Source organism: Battus philenor, unplaced genomic scaffold (assembly GCF_028537555.1).
Source record: "Battus philenor isolate CCGP_79_NKW_IND1 unplaced genomic scaffold, ilBatPhil1.0.hap1 SCAF_15, whole genome shotgun sequence".
Taxonomy (NCBI): domain Eukaryota; kingdom Metazoa; phylum Arthropoda; class Insecta; order Lepidoptera; family Papilionidae; genus Battus; species Battus philenor.
The window spans coordinates 6,013,177-6,031,561 of NW_027181677.1; the positions used below are offsets into that span (position 1 = coordinate 6,013,177).

General features: G+C 32.7%; 1 protein-coding gene across 4 annotated transcripts in view; it reads left to right on the plus strand.

Annotated features, from left to right (window-relative positions):
• The window catches only part of Pde11 (Phosphodiesterase 11), a 206,302-nt gene that overhangs the window by 26,532 nt on the left and 161,385 nt on the right, over nucleotides 1–18,385 (plus strand). For 3 of the 4 annotated variants that reach the window (XM_068762042.1, XM_068762038.1, XM_068762043.1), the window contains exon 2: nucleotides 17,342–17,419. In XM_068762042.1, coding sequence (XP_068618143.1) covers nucleotides 17,404–17,419 — 16 coding nt within the window. In that variant the 5' untranslated portion in view covers nucleotides 17,342–17,403. Of the gene's footprint in view, nucleotides 1–17,341; nucleotides 17,480–18,385 lie in introns of those variants that run through there. The other variant, XM_068762039.1, reaches the window with a different exon arrangement.

The window sequence follows — 18,385 nt, forward strand, 5'->3', positions numbered from 1 at the left end:
TGTTTACTTAGTAGTGAGACGTAAACCTTGAGGTTGCTATCCAGGGGTCTGTTGTCAAGGTTGAGACAGGGTCTAATGCTGGAGCAATGATCCGTGTAAAGATTCTCTGCACGCTCTGTCCGATAAACTATTTTGTTCTCTTCCATTAACCTCAAACAGTGTATACGTCGAATCTATTGGATTTAAGTTCTCAGTGTACCGTTGTATTTAATAGCATTTAATTTCGACGAACTTTTCGAAACCTTAAAGTTGTTAAGCAACTTTTAAGTCAATAAAAACTGTATTATTCTTTTATTATGGCCACAAAATTCTTCCAATTTTATTTCAATTCAAGACTTTCAATTTCGGAGCGTTCAAAGTTGTTTATAGATTCAATATTATTACAAATTCAAACTATCTTTCATTATGTAGCAAAAAGTTATTGTTCCGTTTTTTTATCATACCTTATTACGTTAATGGTTTCATTATATTATCCTTTTATATAAAAAAATAGTTACATAATTGTTGAACTAACCTTTTTTATATTACTCAGAAGTATAATAAATAAAAACTACTATGACGATAGTAAGACTTTTCACACCTTTATTACGCAAATCAAATAGAACCACCGGTGTGTCTGGCATATGAACAACACTTGAATTAAAATCGTACTCAAAAATGATGAGAGAGATTTTTTAAAAGAGCTTATAAATTATATGTGATTATAGTAATGTATTAATATTGCGCAATAATTACTATTTTGTATGTTCTTACGCAGTATAAAGCGTCTTCTTTACTTTTATCAGTCGCTGGATTATTATGAATCTCAACGGAGTTTTCAAGTCTATTCGTCTTTCACCATTGATATTGCGTGTAAATTTGAAAAAAGTATAAATTTTAAACCATGCTAACAATTTAATACACAAATATTTTGTTGCATTTTAGTGTTAAGACGGTAATCCTAGATTTCTTTTGAGGTCGACATATGATAGCGATTTAGTAATACGATAAGGTTATCGCATGTAACGTGTATTACACTAATCGATTACCAACCGCAAATCAGTGTCAAGAACCGGGTGTCAAGAATACCGATCATTTAGTCCAGGTTTTATAATGTATCATCATATTGTATGTGCGCAAAACATATTAATAAAAGAAATCTATTTTATTTATATTTTAATGTTATTATAACATATAATTAACCTTTTTGAGGACGTCGGAAAACGCTAAATGCAGGCCATTTTAAACCGGTCCTAATGGAAATCTAGGGGGACATATAGGACTAAATTTAAAATTGAACATGCTATTTCTAAAATGATGTTGATGAACATACGATTCGATCTTTTTAATTTCGTGCATTCGTTAAAATAATTGTATTATTATTAACTACTATTATTATCCGTATATAGCAACCGACTAAGACGTGATTCGACCCTGTTAAGACGAAACCTTAAAGCGAAATCGTAAAAAGGTGCCAAATGACAGTGCGCCTAGTCACTTGTTGCCACCGAACCTCGCCACATGACCTGCCTAGCTTCACTTTCTTTGGAGAGAATAGATAAGTGCGTCTGATATACACGTTTTTTGCGCGGATAGCTTATCATGAGGCTAAAGTAGCCTTTTATAAAGTTTAATATACTTAAATGTCCACATTTTTTCATGTCAAGTAAAGTGTGTTGTGAGAACGAGGAAGTATGTAAATGCTGTTAACTGGATTTACTGCCCCACTCGCCACTCCTGTTTATTAAAGGGCTCAAATCGGCCGTCTCCATGATGATATTAAGTAGGCGATGAAAGTCTACAAATAAGAAATGGGAATAGTGTAATAATTAAGAATTTAATGTTGTAAGGAATGTTTTAGTTACGCCTGGATTTATCAGAATTAAGAGTCAGTTACTTATATTATACTAACATAACAAGAAACCGTAATTCGGAATGTGAAGATCGATAGACAGATGAATATATAGCTGACATGGTGGGATTGCCAAGCTGAAGTCACAGTAGGCAGTCCATATATCGCTGAACAGATGACCGCTGGGTCTTTAAGGTGTTGGAGCGGACACCACGGACTAGTAAGTGCAAAGTAAAACCTCCAATCTGGTATTGATATACAGATTTGCAACCTTGTTAATGTAGTTGAAAGATGCATAATATAGACTTCTTTCAATCGGTTCTTGTTGTAAATGTATAGTAAGACCTATCAGCAGTGGAAGCCTTGCGGCTGAAATGATGATAATGATGATAAAATTTTAAAAAGTTGTTATTGTTTATTATTCGTCTATTACGACAACATATTTATCTAATCTTAAACTTATAATAAGTGTTACCTCTTAAAGTAAATGTTACGTGATGATTATAAATATAAATACATCAAGGTGCACTAATAGGTCTTTATTTCTTTTAATACGTCTTGAATAATCGACCGAAAACACTACACTATTACTATACATGAATATAATTATATTTTAGACCATAATAACGTTTCTTTTCGGCAGAAATCAATGGAAAGCAAATAGGAATTGTTTTCTATGTACTACGTTACTGTTACGATTTCTATTAAGTATGATACACTTAATAATTATTTAAAAATACAAAACAATACTTATATTTGATATTTTTAAATTGAAATTTTTCGATTAGCCCGAATAACGTGTGGGATTCCTTTAAGTTTTTTCATGAATCGTTTTTATATGATTCAATTTCTTTTAGACCACCACTCAGTTTAACAGGTCTCCTCAAGAGGATCGATAAGTGCTATTGTAGCGAAAAGTGCTCTTTAATAAAAAATCTATTAAATTTCGCAAATTCCTATCCTAAGATTCGGAGATAATTCCTAAATTGAATATTTTAATTTAATTTTCAGACATATCATAGTCGATATTTGTACTGTTTTAATATAATATTAGGTTTAATGTTGGTTTATCTAATAAAGACTTTTTCAGAGTTATATTTTATTGTTACTTTATTATAAAATTTTAAATTAGTAAGTATATTTGGGTTTTACAAATAGCGTTTTTCATTATTCATGAAATATACATTACTTATTCTACGTATCTACGGCTAGCCTTGGATTAGTGAGAAATGGTTTAGGGACGGCATTCGTGCGTCTTCTATTGTTCTATTTGAATAAATGCATTTAATGTATCCTATAACGTTAGATAAACTCTGCACTCGTTTGTGTTACATTAAGAACCTTGACATGTTTGTTATCGACTCTTATAAGATGTAGATGCTTTAACCCTGAGCGCAGAAATAGTCTCTTTATCGGTAATGGTGTGTCAGATCTATATATACATGTGTTATTGTACACAAATCAAAATATATTACTGGAGGTAGGTCTGTCTTGCCTTACGTCGTTTTGATAGGTTCGAAACCCTCGCTTATACCTGTCACTATTAACATCACTGTGTTCCGGTTTATAAACTCTGCATAGTAAAATTATTTGGTCAATCAAACGTATTCTCATACAGATTACCAATGCGGCGTTAAGGTTCTGGAAACCACAGACCGGTAGGAGCAGTAAAAACGTCCAGTTACAAGGGGGACAAACGACGTAAAGGTCGTCGTAAGACGCTAGAAGCAGTCAGCTTCTAATCCGTCCTATTAGAAAAATATGCCGGCGGACTATTTCCAGCAGTGGATGTCCTATAGCTAATATAATGATTTTGATAATGGCGGTGATTGTCTTTAAACTGTTTTCGCAGACGAATTGACAAATGTCAGAAAATGCAAACAACAAGATAAAGATGCGTTTACACGCATCTATCGTTATCTTTAGTCGGCCCCGTTTTCAAGTTGATAAGAATTTTTTTTCTTCTGTTTGTTTATTTGTTAACACTTTATTGTATACCAATAGTACACCAAAAATAGTTCTTAAAGGAAATGAATAATAATTAACCAGACAATAATTAAAGTTTGTACAGAGGTAATAACAACAGGCCGTCTCATCGGTCGTTTTGATCCACACCAGACAACTTTTAGATGGATATAAATAACACGAAGAAAAGGGTTTAATGTACATAAAAATAACCTTAAAAACGTACGACGCATTTCAGGCTATGCACACTTTATATTCATCCATACACACAAACAAAAAAAATATATATGTGTATTTTTATAGAGATATGTTTCTGTAGAATATGTAAAATTACTAGTCAATGTCCTGTTTACTTTTTGATTAAATTAACTTTTGACTGATTTCTATTTAATCTATAGTTACACCTGTTCTTGCATTATTAATTCCGATTTTTCAATTAATATTTGGATACACTAAATCTCAACAATAATGAGTATACTTCGTACTAAACTTCGAAGAAACCCAGAAAAAAATGCATTTATCGCATTGTTATATACACATTTTAATAATTAGCCACACGTAAACGCATCTTTATAGTTCATTACTATGGGTACCGCCCGCCACGATCATCTGTCCTTTTCACTTATAAAAGTGCGGGTCGTATCACTTACAGGTGATCGCCATTTTCTGGTATGAAAAAACTTTCAATTGTTTCTGTCTGATTATCGTTACTTAATACGTCTGTAAGCATTGTTTATTGTATATATATACATAAGAACAATAGTTCGTTTGTTTAGGCATCACAAACGTTTCATACCGTTAGCAGTGTTCGTCACTCAGACGTCCGTTTTTAACTTCCGGCACGTATGACGACTAGAATTTTAAACGTGGCCAAATAAATAATAACATTTGTTTACTAAATAACAAAATAAATGATAGGTGTCTGTATTAAATAATAATCATTATTATTTCAGCCGCAGTACCACCAGCTGCTGGAATGGTGGATGGCGATTATGGTATTTTCCCCCATAGATATCTTTGTGGGAGGTCTAAGCTTTGCAGTGATCGTCTTTAACGACGTCGTATATAAAATATACTTAAGACATTAGATACTTGCAATTATCAGTTACCTGTGTATAATTTGATATAAAATTAGATTGGGGCTTCCTATATATACACACACACACACACATAAATATGATACATCATAAAATACTAACTGTCCGCCAACCGCTTTGTACTGCCTTTCGTGGGTGTAATTTTCAATTATTCAACAAATCCGTTCTTGGCAATTTTTAATGTACCAAGAAATATTTTGGCGAAGTTTTCTACACACAAGAGCTATAGTTTGAAAATATGCTTTTTTAATATACGCTCTCTCAACTCCCTGAGCAGTTATTTCGTAAATCCGGTACTTAGCTGACCTTTATTCGGGGAAAAAAATCTACTAAATTTCGAATTTATGAGTCTTATGGTTGCAGAGATATTATGATGAGTCAATACATAGGTGGAAATCATATGTAGATAGTCTTACTGTACATTACGCTTATTTATTGTAATACTCGTAATATTGTTTGCTATAGAAAATATATATTTGAGTTAACTATGAAAGTTGTTAGAGCAGATGTTACCGTTTAATTAAAAAGTAAAATACGTACACATACTCGGGAAGCTGCAATAAATCACGTTCGCCTCTGCCAACGCTTTGCAATATCCAACTTTATCACACACAAGACCGACGCTAACACGTAATCTTAACACTCATATTTACATGTTTAAAATAACGCTTGTATATTTAAGGAGTAATAGGAAGACATTCCAGCTCTTCAATTTTATAATATATAATACGTATTATATCATATAACAATATAATGTATGAAATCTAATCCGGTTTGTTCAAAATATATATATACATATATATAATAAAGTAAATGAGTGGTCTGGACTAAATCACGCGAGCGGCATTTGATCATGTCACACTTATGCTTAGTAATTGAGTTGTGCTACCGAAACTGCTATTCCGCGCTTTCGGCCATTCGGCTTGCCTTTTCACTTTCCGCGATTTCTTATTTGTGGTAGCACTGTCGTCGTCGTCTTTTCAGCCCGTTGACAACCGCTGCAAGACATTGGCCTCCCGCAAAAACATCTATAGGGGAATATACCATAATCGCCACGCTTACCAGGCGAGTAGGCGATCGCAGTATGGTATTTTGGTACGCAAAGGAATGTGCTGCCCATTCTCTGGAAGTTTGTAATAATACCAGATTATATCCCGGGAATCGCACCGGCGACCAACGATCGCAATTTTAGTCCCCTACCGCTGGGCTTCCAGTGCTTCATTGATATCACTGTAGCCAGTAAGAATTAATGTGCTATTAATATTCAGAAGACCCATAAATGAACGTCAAGCCGAAATCGGTTGAAGAGGCAGGTAATGGCTAACTGAAGAAACTTTTTTAACACGTTGAACGCCATGACGGACACCATGTGTCCGACAGCATACGGACAGTGGCCTGGAGCCATACCATTACATCGAAAACCGTCAAAAAATCGACAAGGTGTTTTTTTGCAAATATTGTCAGTAAAACCCTTAAAAATAATGGGTGACTTACGGAAACAGCGATTTACCCATTATTTTTCTGCGGGGCCGCGCGGGTCACATGCCTTGGTAAAAACAGTCGTAACACTGTTCGCTAGTCGAATCGTTGGCTCCCTAGAGGCTTCTGAATTGATCGAGGGCATGCGGACACATGGTGTCCGACGCGGCCTCTTGGACCCAACATGATGGCAGTCACATGGTGTCCGTCGCGGCCCACTGAACTAAACATGGTTTTTAGTCTAGCGTTCAACGTGTTAAAAAATCTATTATACTGTCAAAAATAGGTCATGAATTTATTTTTATAAAATATTGCAAGACAAAAAAGTAGAAAAATTATTTATCAGAACCATAATATTTACAGATGAAACAGTTTACACATACAAAAGTACTGGTAATGAAGAAGCAAAAATTGCAATAACTCGCAGTAGCTTTAAATATTTTTGTTATTAAAATGTTTTAAATTTATTAAATAACTTTTGTAACGTTGCTTGTAATCAAGTATTAAAGCACATAGTGCAGAGCCGGCTTCGTAGTTAAATTATAAATTGAACTTTGGTCTGTGTATATCTGCGCACAAGACGACACACGACACTTGCGACATAAGGTGTCCTTTGTCACATTCGCATAAGCAGGTATAGTAATTCGACCACTCACATTAACTTTTTAGTATACAAATTTGATCTCCGCATAAGTAAGCTTTAAGTAAATTTATATCACTCAGTGCCTTAAGATCAAGGAGTCTTATTTCAGACTTCATAAGCAAGCTCTCAGTCGTTCTACTTAGTCATGGAGAGGGCTATGTTTGGGGTTTCTATACGATATCGAATCAGGAATAAATGACAAAATAAAGTTAGTCGATCTTAACAGTTCCATAGGCATAGATTAAATGAAAACTCATGCTTTACTTTTCGTTGTCTTCTTATCTGGACTTTACATCAAAAGCTATTATTTTTTTAAGCCTATATCCCCTGTATCCCCTTCCATCACTTGGAAGAGATGTTTAAATTTTTTTTATAATTACAGTTCGAAATTGTATTAAAAAGATGTATTAAATTTATATACATACCATTTGAATTATATGTAAAACAATTATACCGAAAACTTTAACAAAGATTACAATTACATTACATTAACCCAAGATTACTCGCCTAGACCTGATGCGGTTTATTCCCATATATAATCATAAAAGTTATGTTAGTTATAATATTAGCTTAATTGCTTTAGGTGGTCAGTACTTACGGCTAAACATACGTTCGAGAAAAGTACAGCTTGGGTTGAGTTGGGCCGAGAACTCACCGACATTGTGAACGACCTCTCGATGTCAGGTTTCGTTAGTGCGATGGTATAGAACTAGCGGTCATGGAGCGCAACTATAACCTGCGAATCAGAGGGAGGCTGCGGGGAGAGGAACGTCTGAGCTGCTCAATCGCAGCCGGAAACTTGGAAGCGGAGAAGGCTCTAAAACACATAACAAAGCCTTGGCCACAAAGTCGGGGTGATCAGCCATACGCATGTCGTGGCTCTGGGGTGGTGAGGGACCTAAATCTTGTATATTTATGATGACGGATACCTGCAGCACTATACCAAGGACAACTCCGTAGCCTCCTTAACAGGCATTAAGTTACTGTTAAAACTACGGTTGTATGCGAAGGCGTTACCATATTTTCAAATTAAACGTCAAAAAAAGCCGTTAGTTTTTAGCCGGCAGGAGTCTGGCATAATCTTTTTGTTGTCTGACAAAGACAAGACAAAGACTTGGCAAGACGACTTGTCTTGCCGTTCCTAGGCAGTGCTAGTCGTTCGATCTCTTTTAATATAAGACACTTTGATGTGTTAGTTATTTGATTGATAGAAAAATATTCAAAGTTACACTTACGATGGCCAACAGATTTAAGTGTTCTCTGTATTTGTAAAGATTAGGTTAGTGATAGTATTATTTTAGTTTGTATTAAAAAAATTACATTAAAACCCGCAGTAATTATTACTTTTTTCATTAAATATTAAAATTAATAATTTGCACTAATGATTAAAAATATGAACAAGTCACAAAGGGTTGGTTTTTAATTCTTAATTTTTGTTTGTATAATAATGTTATACTGGTAATCTTTAATAACTTTTTTTAACGTAGCCACATAGAAGCCTTGTATAACATAAGGCTGCTGGGGCCTAAAGGATCTGGCGTGAAGTCTACGGACACGTGTCTAGAAAGTAGACAGTCGGGATACTGGTTGCTTTCAATCGTTTCTATTGGAAATCCACGGAGGTGGCCATGCCCAGCTGTGAATTGATAATGATAAAGGAAATAAAAACGTTATGTTTTGCCTTGTATTAATATTCAATGACGCAAGTATAGTTCCCTATACGACAGGCGTTATTCAATGTAATCAAATTGGAACTCAATTCCACGCACGCCGGCAGACGTGTGAAACCCTCACATGTATTATGCATAACAAAATTGTTGCTTATTCTAAATCTGATGTTATGTAAAGTAATGAAACAGTGTTTCTTGTGTCATATATTAGTACAAACATTTGAAAGACGTTGGGGTATCGCAAAACAGATTCAGATAATGAGATGGCACCACAGAACAAGCAATAATTAAATATATTTTAGTCCATTTTATTTAAATTACATTTAAATTACTTATTTTTACATTTGTAACATTTCAATTTAAGGAAAACTGTTGCTTAGTATGAAACTATTATATACCCTTTTACTCTTTTTTCATAAAGACAATATTAGTGATTATTTACTTTGGATATGTACTTCTTTTTGGGTTAAGCCTATCTGTATCGACTTCCATAATATTATACGACATGCATAACATAATTTCGGTGACAACAAAAATTTCTAATACTAAAGTTTCGAAGAATCTTATTTCATAGCGTAACAATCTCATCAGAGATCAAGTAGTATACAATTTTTCTTTGTGACATCGGTGCGTCGTTATTTATAGCCACAAAAAAGCAAGTTACTTGTATTTTCCACCCTCAATAATTATATAGTGCGATATCACTGACATATCTTTTATAGAACTAACAGGAAATACCGCTTTGAAGTTATGTTTTAATTAATCAATCATTTTATTAAACACTGATTAGATCAAATATAGTCCAAAGTGAACCACGAAGAAAACAAATATGCATGATATTATTTAGTAAATGAACGCAGTAGAAATTACAACTGCAAATGTTAACAACAACTACTTAACAAAGGTTGTTCGAATAAATATTATAATAAAACTGACGACTAGATGACAGCTTTACAAACAATAATTTTAAGAGTGAGGCAATTTACTAAAAAATTAAATAAATTTTAGATCTATTTATCTCTTTGTCTTTCTGTATGTCAGTCAACTAAGAAGGCGAGGTATATCGCACTTACTTTGTTGGAGCAAAAAGGTTCCGTGGCGACCACACGCGATAGGTGCCCCCACCCCTCCCCCCAAGTACACCGATGGCCAGCGCAAGACTGGCCATGGAGGCGGTCTAGAAGTCTATGCCTTGCTTAATGATTATGTTACCTAATAAATTAAGTACAAACATCGCTAAATAAGTTAAGATAAAATAATTAAAACCAAGCAAAGTGGCGTTTTGGGATTCCGAAGAACTTTTAAAACAGCCAAAACTTACGGTGCTTTTAGTGAATGTTTTAAGATAACATATCTTGTCGAAATTAGCGTGGTGCTGGATTCAAAGGAATCTCTGTTATTTAAATTGACTCCTTGGGTTTTGAATTGCTATCACTTTCAAAATTGACCAATTAGCGCCTTGGCTGATTATATGTTTGTAAAAAATATATTCTTTTTCCATCTAAGAAGGCGATGTCTAAAGTAAAATATTATAATTTTGATATTATTACAATTTTATCGCTTTATTTCTGTGTGAACTTTGAATTAAAATTTTTACGGTGTACGTTTAGTTGCCGAAAAAACAAAGTGTTTATTGTTTTAAATGAACGGAACATACAGGAAACATTGCGCATGTAATGTGCAGAATAAGTTATGGTGTTAATTAAATATGCAAACTCGGAAAACAGTCTACGATGTTCTCACCTCATTTTATAAACTTTTGTTCTAGTTTTTAATATAAGCGGATAATTTAAATTTTATGTCATCAAGCTGCGTGGTTTTTGCGGAGTTTAGTTATAAATTACATTTTTATTTATATCAATTTATTTAACATTTCTTAAATCACTTCAAAGGTTAGTTAAAGGTTGTGCTGTGAAAAAACGTGTTAGTAATTATTATTAAATTTTAAAAATGCAGCGTATTAAGTGGTAGCGTCGTGGTAGAAGACTAAGACTTGTGATTGTAAGTCGCGAGTTCGATTCCCGAGATGTAGTTTTATTTATAATTCACACTTTTGTATTTTTTATTTGAATTAATTATATACGATTGTCACAGCTCACAAAAAGCCTCCAGAGGACCAGTGTCCTCTGCGTAACATAATACCTCACTGCGATGACCAACATGCCTGTCAAGTGAGGCGATTGTGGTATATCCCCCCGTAGATATTTTTGGGTAGGCTCATGCGTTTCAGTAGGTTTCTATGAGCTGAAATGATGAATAGTAATATAAAGGATTATAAAGAGAAACTGGTCGCAGGTCGCTTTTAACTGGTCCTATTGGAAATCTATATAGAAAGCCATGGAATAGCAGTAGCAGTCCTTCGGCTGAAATAATGTTAATGAAAGAAAAATAAATAAGATCTGGTTACAAATGCTAAATAAAATGAACATCATATATGTTGTAAATTTTTTTTTTAGGGTAATAACCTATTCATCGGAGCACGCATTCGCACATTTGTTTACTCGGAGGCGTTTTTCCGACAATTTGATTGAAGAGGTTTATTTGTACAAACGCCGGGGGAACTTTGATAATGCTATTGAACTTTATTATTTCCTTAAGCTATATAAAATACGTGTATTTTTCTGTCTATATTCTCAATCTTTTTAAGTATTGAATGATTGAAACCAAATTAAACTTGGTATTATTAATTAATTTATTTAACAATAATGTACTTGGTTGGAACAATCCTTATTTTTCTTAGTCTAATTTTAATTAAAAAAAGTATATTGTCTTCATTTTCATGTCGGCCGTTAGACATCCTCTGTAAGGCATAAGACTAAAGGATCTAAAGACTAAAGATCGCGGGAAGTCGCACCTTTACTATATCGTCAGTTCGTCTATGGAGCCTAGCCGCGTCGTGTCTACCTGCTCGATGTCGCCATCTTTTGGCCCCAGGGTCCGTTGTTCTGTGTCTGTTTCAATATTTCATTGGTAAAATTCATACGGTAATATGTATCAAATAATTAAATAAAACAATTTATTTTCAAGTTATTTCTTTAACTGAAGGAGCGGTTAAAGGTAGGTCTACATATTTTCCCGTGAATGAATATTAACCGTCGATTTAAATTTTAAAACTTAATTTAGTAATAAGTTTGAGTATGTGGTTCGACAAATTGCTATTTTGATCACAAGAACTGCCCGTATCAGTATGAATTTTTGCCGTTTGAAAAAAGCCTTTCTTTTAATGACAAGCGAAAAAAGTTGAGAAGTTACAATTTCTCTTCACAGTAAGAAAAAGAACAAAGTGCACAATTTTGGCGTTGATTTATCGGACCCCTGTATATCGTAGTAGTAATCAAATTCAAAATTAACATGATTTTGAAAGTAAGAAGTTGTATAGTCACCAAAAATCACAAAGTAAGCTTGATTTACACGTGACTTTAGCTTTACAACATGAAAAAGTCACGATTCTGTTATAAGAAAATAATAATAAACATTAGAAGCTTAATTGTATTTAAAGAAGTGTTCTATAAAGCTTATAGCACTAGAAGGAGTACTACGCTCGCTCCGTGAACTTAATGAAAGCCCCGCCAACCTACTTGCGAGCAGAACTTCGTAAAATCCTTCAAAAAGTTCTGCGCAGACTACTCTGCGAAAAGAGTATTTCTTCTAAATTTAAGTCGACAAGTCTTATGGTTCTGGAGATATGATGAGTCAGTCGACACATAGAAATCTCATATAAATGTATATATTTACATAAACTCAGCGGACCAAACCTGAACTTTAACTTTTTATATAAAAAAAAATCATATCAAAAGTGAAATAGTTGATCTTTATTGTTTTTCCATTGTTTGTTTTATATTATAAATAAAGCTTGAGGTTAAGACCACGTAGACAGATACAATTTCCTCAAGCAATCAATCAAAAGGCTCTGCAATGTGTTTATGTCAGGATTTCTGTCCCATAGCATTCCTTTTAAAATATACATTTCAAGATAATACCACAAATAGTTTTTAAATAAATATTCTTGTAAATTTCTGCCAGGGAAAGTCCATTATCAATTCAATCTTTATTAATATACAATGTGATAATGGTATCAAATTAAATATAAATCTAAGATCTTTTTGATATTCCGATATACATGCACCACCACACAAGTTTTTATAAATATTTATTAAAGCCACATATAATTGCAAATCATTACATATATTATCTGTTATATTCTTAATGGTGCATTTATATCAATAGAGTTTGGATTTTGAACGATAGTTTAAATGTGTACGAAGATAAATTTCAAATCCTATGGTGAAATATAAACCTATTCACAACGTGTGTTGTATGACTGTTGGATACCTGTCCGTCACAACGTGGTGCAGAAAAGAATATAGGAATTTTTTATTTAGAAACAACATTTACAATTTAAATAAATACAACATTATTATAGTGAACCATATTATAAAAAATCAGAAAACAGGTTAAAAACGATGAAATGTAAATAATACCAGTTCTTGTGTGTTCCTACAAAAAAAAAAAAACAAAATAAAGGTGTGTTGGGCGACACTTACTAATCATGAGACTTTTATTTCTTGAAATGAGTTTGTCGAACAGGATTTTGTGCAGTCTTTTCTGTTACATACACTCGTACTTGAATAAAATACGATTAAAAATAAAAAACAAATCGACATGAAATGTTGATTCAAAAAATTGTAGGCCGTGACATGGAAGGCGGACAAAATTTAATTGATTTTTTTTTTGTTTCTTCCATAGGGTTATTGATTATAGATGTGCTTTAGTGTTGCATGCATGGCTCATCTGCGTAATAAATATCTCAGTGATAATATAATAAGATCAGGTGTTTTCAAAATTCGAATCACTACGTATTTAAATTAATTATTATTTACCATCTGTCTTTGCAGACTGTGCTGCCAGAAGTTATTGGCCACTCGTATTTCAAGAGAAAAAATAATTATAGTGACATTTTTCAGAGTGATGAAAACAAGGTGATTGGAAATAGGTGCAAATGAACTGTACCCTGAACGTTTCCAATATGTTGTTATTGCGAGAACATAAGAACCATTTAAATAAAAACAACTACCTATGGGTTATTTCCATCTACCAGAGTCTATATAAAGATTTAAAAACATTTTCCAATGTACTTCAAGTACTTTCTCGATAACCTCCTTGAAAGTAATGAACGTATCTTCTGGCAACGAATACTGTATCCCCTTGAACTGATTTTAAACATCAGGGTACAACAATACACGGTTATTAATCAGAGCAGTTTTAATTTATTTACTCTTCACTGTACATGAACAAAACAAAGGAAATCAAAATTAAATATAGGGCGCGGTGTTATCGAAAGCAGCACTTTTTTAATTTAGCCTACACTTATCGGTGTCGCCTAGCGTAAAAAGAAGAAAAAAAGAGAAAAAAGAGCTTGGCGGCTTTTCAATGCGTTGCAATAGTAGTAAGCAGCGTCTCGAGCCGAGGCTCCTCCAGGAGCCCTGGAGATTACTTACCTTAAGAGTACTTAGAAAACGCCCACTCTGCACCCTGCCGAACTTCAGACCCGCGGATTTGGCATAAACTATTTGATCTGCAGTAGTCCGGTCCAAAAAACAAGTGTACAATGTCATGAACACTTCTCAATCTACAGACTTTGCTGCATCTGTTCGAGTTCACGAGTTCTTTTGAATTTAAAGTCTAAATCACATCTTTCTTCATTCTTCAAAGTTAGGTTATCGAATTTAAACTCGTACCAACAGTAACAGTTGGTTATTAAACAATTCATTAATTTTTAAGTTTGACTAAATTCAAAATTAAAATAGCACATAACTATTACCAAAGCAGAACTTTTTATATGACACACGATAGCTTCAGAATGTTGGTAATAAATATCAGAGGGAAATTTAAATTTGGAAAATTTGAATATATTTTTACTTTTAAATAATCGTATTTTACAAATATGATAAATTGTCAGTATTAGTAAAACATAAAAACTGTGTACTATGTATGTGATAGGATTATCACATAGATCATCAGTGCAGTATACTACATTCCGTTGTATTGGTGTAAGTCAATTACACGGTGTTTCAATAATGAGTTATAATTTATAAAAATATTTAGTTAAATTTTTTATAAATATGTTTTATTTTCACGTGAATCGAAATCGTTCTCGGCTATGAAACTTTACTGATTTTTCGAAAAGATACTTCTATAAACTTTTGCACGCATGTCTATTACATAGATAAACCTTTAATTAAATGGAATTAATACACTTGTTTAAATAAAAAAAAAACAGTCAAAATAAAAAAGTGTGTTATAAAGATATTTTTAATTTGTACATGAAAATATTTTTATTAAAACCATAAACTACGGTTTTAATCACATTTTTATGAATAGTTTGTCTACGTGTCCTACTATTCTTGCGTTTATGTTCAACAAAAAAAAAAATGGTCGAATAAAAATAGTGTTTCTATCGCAACATGCATTAGCAAATACTTATTTGTGTTGTTAGATGTCATTTGGTGGGGATATGAAGTACTTGTTTATATGTGGCGTTACCATGTGCCCACAGGAAATCTATAAATATCGTGACATGAAATTTATTTCACATTTGTCTAGTGTTAGTTTTATTTCCAAGGGCTGTCGTGTGATCTTAATTCATTTATTCCTAAAGACTTATTTTTAACATTATCTCATTTTATATCAATGTATTTAGCAGCAAAGTGCTGTTACATTGAGATAATATACGCTTACACTCGTAGTCACTATGAAAAAATGTATAAATTGGACTATAAACTTCTACCCCATCCAGAATTTACCTCAGATTTAGCCACCTGCAACTATTTTCTTTGACCAAATCTGGAGAAATAGGTGTATAGTAAGATAATAGGGTCGAATGAATAGGCCATAGCCGAAACTAAAGCCTATTTGAATTACCTATTATTTGGAAGGAATACATAAATTGACAGAACGTCAGACGAAATGTGACCTGAAAGAAGATTGTGTTGAAAAACAAAACGCGTATTTGCCGTTAAGTATAATAATTAACACGTATTTATGAAACAGCCCTCGTAATATCACCACTGTATACAAACAATTAAGAGATACATCATCATAAAGCTGGCATTTCGAAAATGTATGGCCTCGATTAGTATTGGACTCATAAGGTGGATTACGGCATGAATAGGCAATAAAATGACAATGTTTATTAAAAATTCTTATAAAAATAAACATTTATTTGACGTTAAATGTAGTTTTATTTTTACACCGAAATGTAATATTATAACATTTCTATAACGATAGCGACAAACAGAACCTTAATCTATCAAGTCTTGACATCTATTCTTTGTCCGTCCTCTATGTCCATCGATAGTCGTGTTTTTGGTATGGAGGTCTAGAGCTTTCGTTTTAGAAATATAAGTTTCATTGAAATTTTTCGCACAACGAAAGGTTTTTATTTTAATATATGTTGCATTATATATATTGCTTTTCCGGGCTTTTATCTACAAATAATAATTATTCATTAATTGGATTATATTACGAAATGTATTAAATGCCTAACTTTTATAGTTATAAAATATACTTTAAAAGTTTCAATAACATAATATGTGTATTTACAAATCTAATTTATTATTTTCATCAAACAGACATATTTTTGATTAATCTGTCTGGTTTTGTATTGCTAACTTAAACTTTTAAACGTATTAACAGTAAATATAAAATCGCGCCATCTATCGGTTCTGTTCAACTATCACGTTATGGACATTTATTCCAAACGTGATTTCTTTCGTATGATCTTAATTTAAAAGACGGGTAGTAGATGTCGCTAAAACAAAACATCTGTTTGGCTGCTTATTTTCCTCATAAGAGTAATTATCCGAAATTCGGAACAAAGAGAATGAAACGATTTAAATCAATCTTAAAATACAGGCTGATTGATTATAGGCGATAAAGCTTAAAAAGATGAATACATTGCATGTATTAATATATAGTATATCAAAATTCTTATCCTAAAATCAATGGTTACAGACATAATAAACAACGTTATGATAATATAGTAAAATAACGTTTTTAAAATTTTAATAAATACATATTAAAGTTAATTATTCTTTAGTATCTGTCACTGCAAATTCTACAGCCAGAAGGTATATGGCTGCCGCATTTCAATAGAAAAAATAAATTACTGTAACATATTTCAGAGTAATCACTTTATAGAGATCACCTCTACAAAGTGATTACTCTGAAATAGGCGTAAAAAGCTGTAAAAGTTTTTGCTTACAAATGACATAATGAATACAAAAAAAAACATATTCACTTCTTTAAAGCTTATAACCATCAACCTGTATAACATAACGAATATTATATTAACTTTTTAAACTTGTGTTCTGTATGGGATTACAGAAAATATTTTTTTTAGTTGAACGTCGAACAAAAATGAATACCACAGATGCGTAAATAATGGAAACCGAGTAAATAAAATAAACCAGATGTATATAATAAAATTTTTTATTTGCGCTACTTTTCAAAATATTGGTTATATGTAAACTCACCTTTACATTTCTTTTCAATTTTTGAAGTTAATTACAATCATCAATATTTGAGATTTGTGCTTGGTCTACACGTGGCCATTGTAAAAAGTAATGTTTTTAAAATTATTTTGTTGTTTACACAGGTGACGGCTTCAAGCTGGCACTGTCGGGCTCCAGCGGCCCGGCTCCGCCGGTGCAGTGGCGGATGCGGAGGAAACCAGGTGACCACAAGATATCATACTTATTAGAATCGAATAGCGGAAGTCACAAGCAAGTAATGGGTACGAATTCCTAAGATTTAAAAAATATTTCTCGCTATGAGGCTTTTATGTTTGCTTGCAAGACTTTTTATTCTTCGAAATAGTAGCGTTTCCTTTTCTAATAAATTTACCTTGCTTCAGTGAGCTGCATATCTTTACCTAGTATGTAATCTGCGATATAGCTTAGCGCCAAATAACATTAGATCTTAACTCAAGTATTATATTATACTACTACTTGAGTAATAAGCAAATAAGCAAATCTGTAGAAGAACCATGGTTATCGACGTAGCTTGAAGAATTGCTCGTCTTAAATGGCAATGGGCGGAGACAATCGTTCGTGCAGCCAATGGTCATCAGGGCCGCAAGGTATGGCAACCACAAACCGGTAGACGCGGCGTGGGTAATACCGCCACTAGATGGATTGACGACATGGTCAAGGTCGCAAGGAACCCCTTGATGCGGGCAGCGTAAGATAGGCCCTGAGTAATTTAATGCACGGTGAAGGTATTGAATATATGCATTTACATATATTCAATACCACTCAATGCTATTGTTTAGCTTCATTTTTAATTATTGATTTTTTATTTTATTTTATGTTAACTTTGTAGCATAGATTCTATCCACTGGTTTACTGTGCGATCTTATTGGAATTTTAATTCTATTAATAATGATAATAAATGAATATATATATATATATATATATATATATATATATATCAAATGAGGGTTATGTCATTTTATTTTTGAATGAATTAATTAAAACAGTATTAATTTACTCTTTATGAAATTAATTTAAATGATGTAGATTTTTTGTATATGTATTACTTAACAAATTTTTATTAGAAGAGAGGATTGTGTTTACATCCGTAAAGATTATGATATAATTTTTTTAATCTTTTACGGAATCTCAATATAACGATTCCTAAA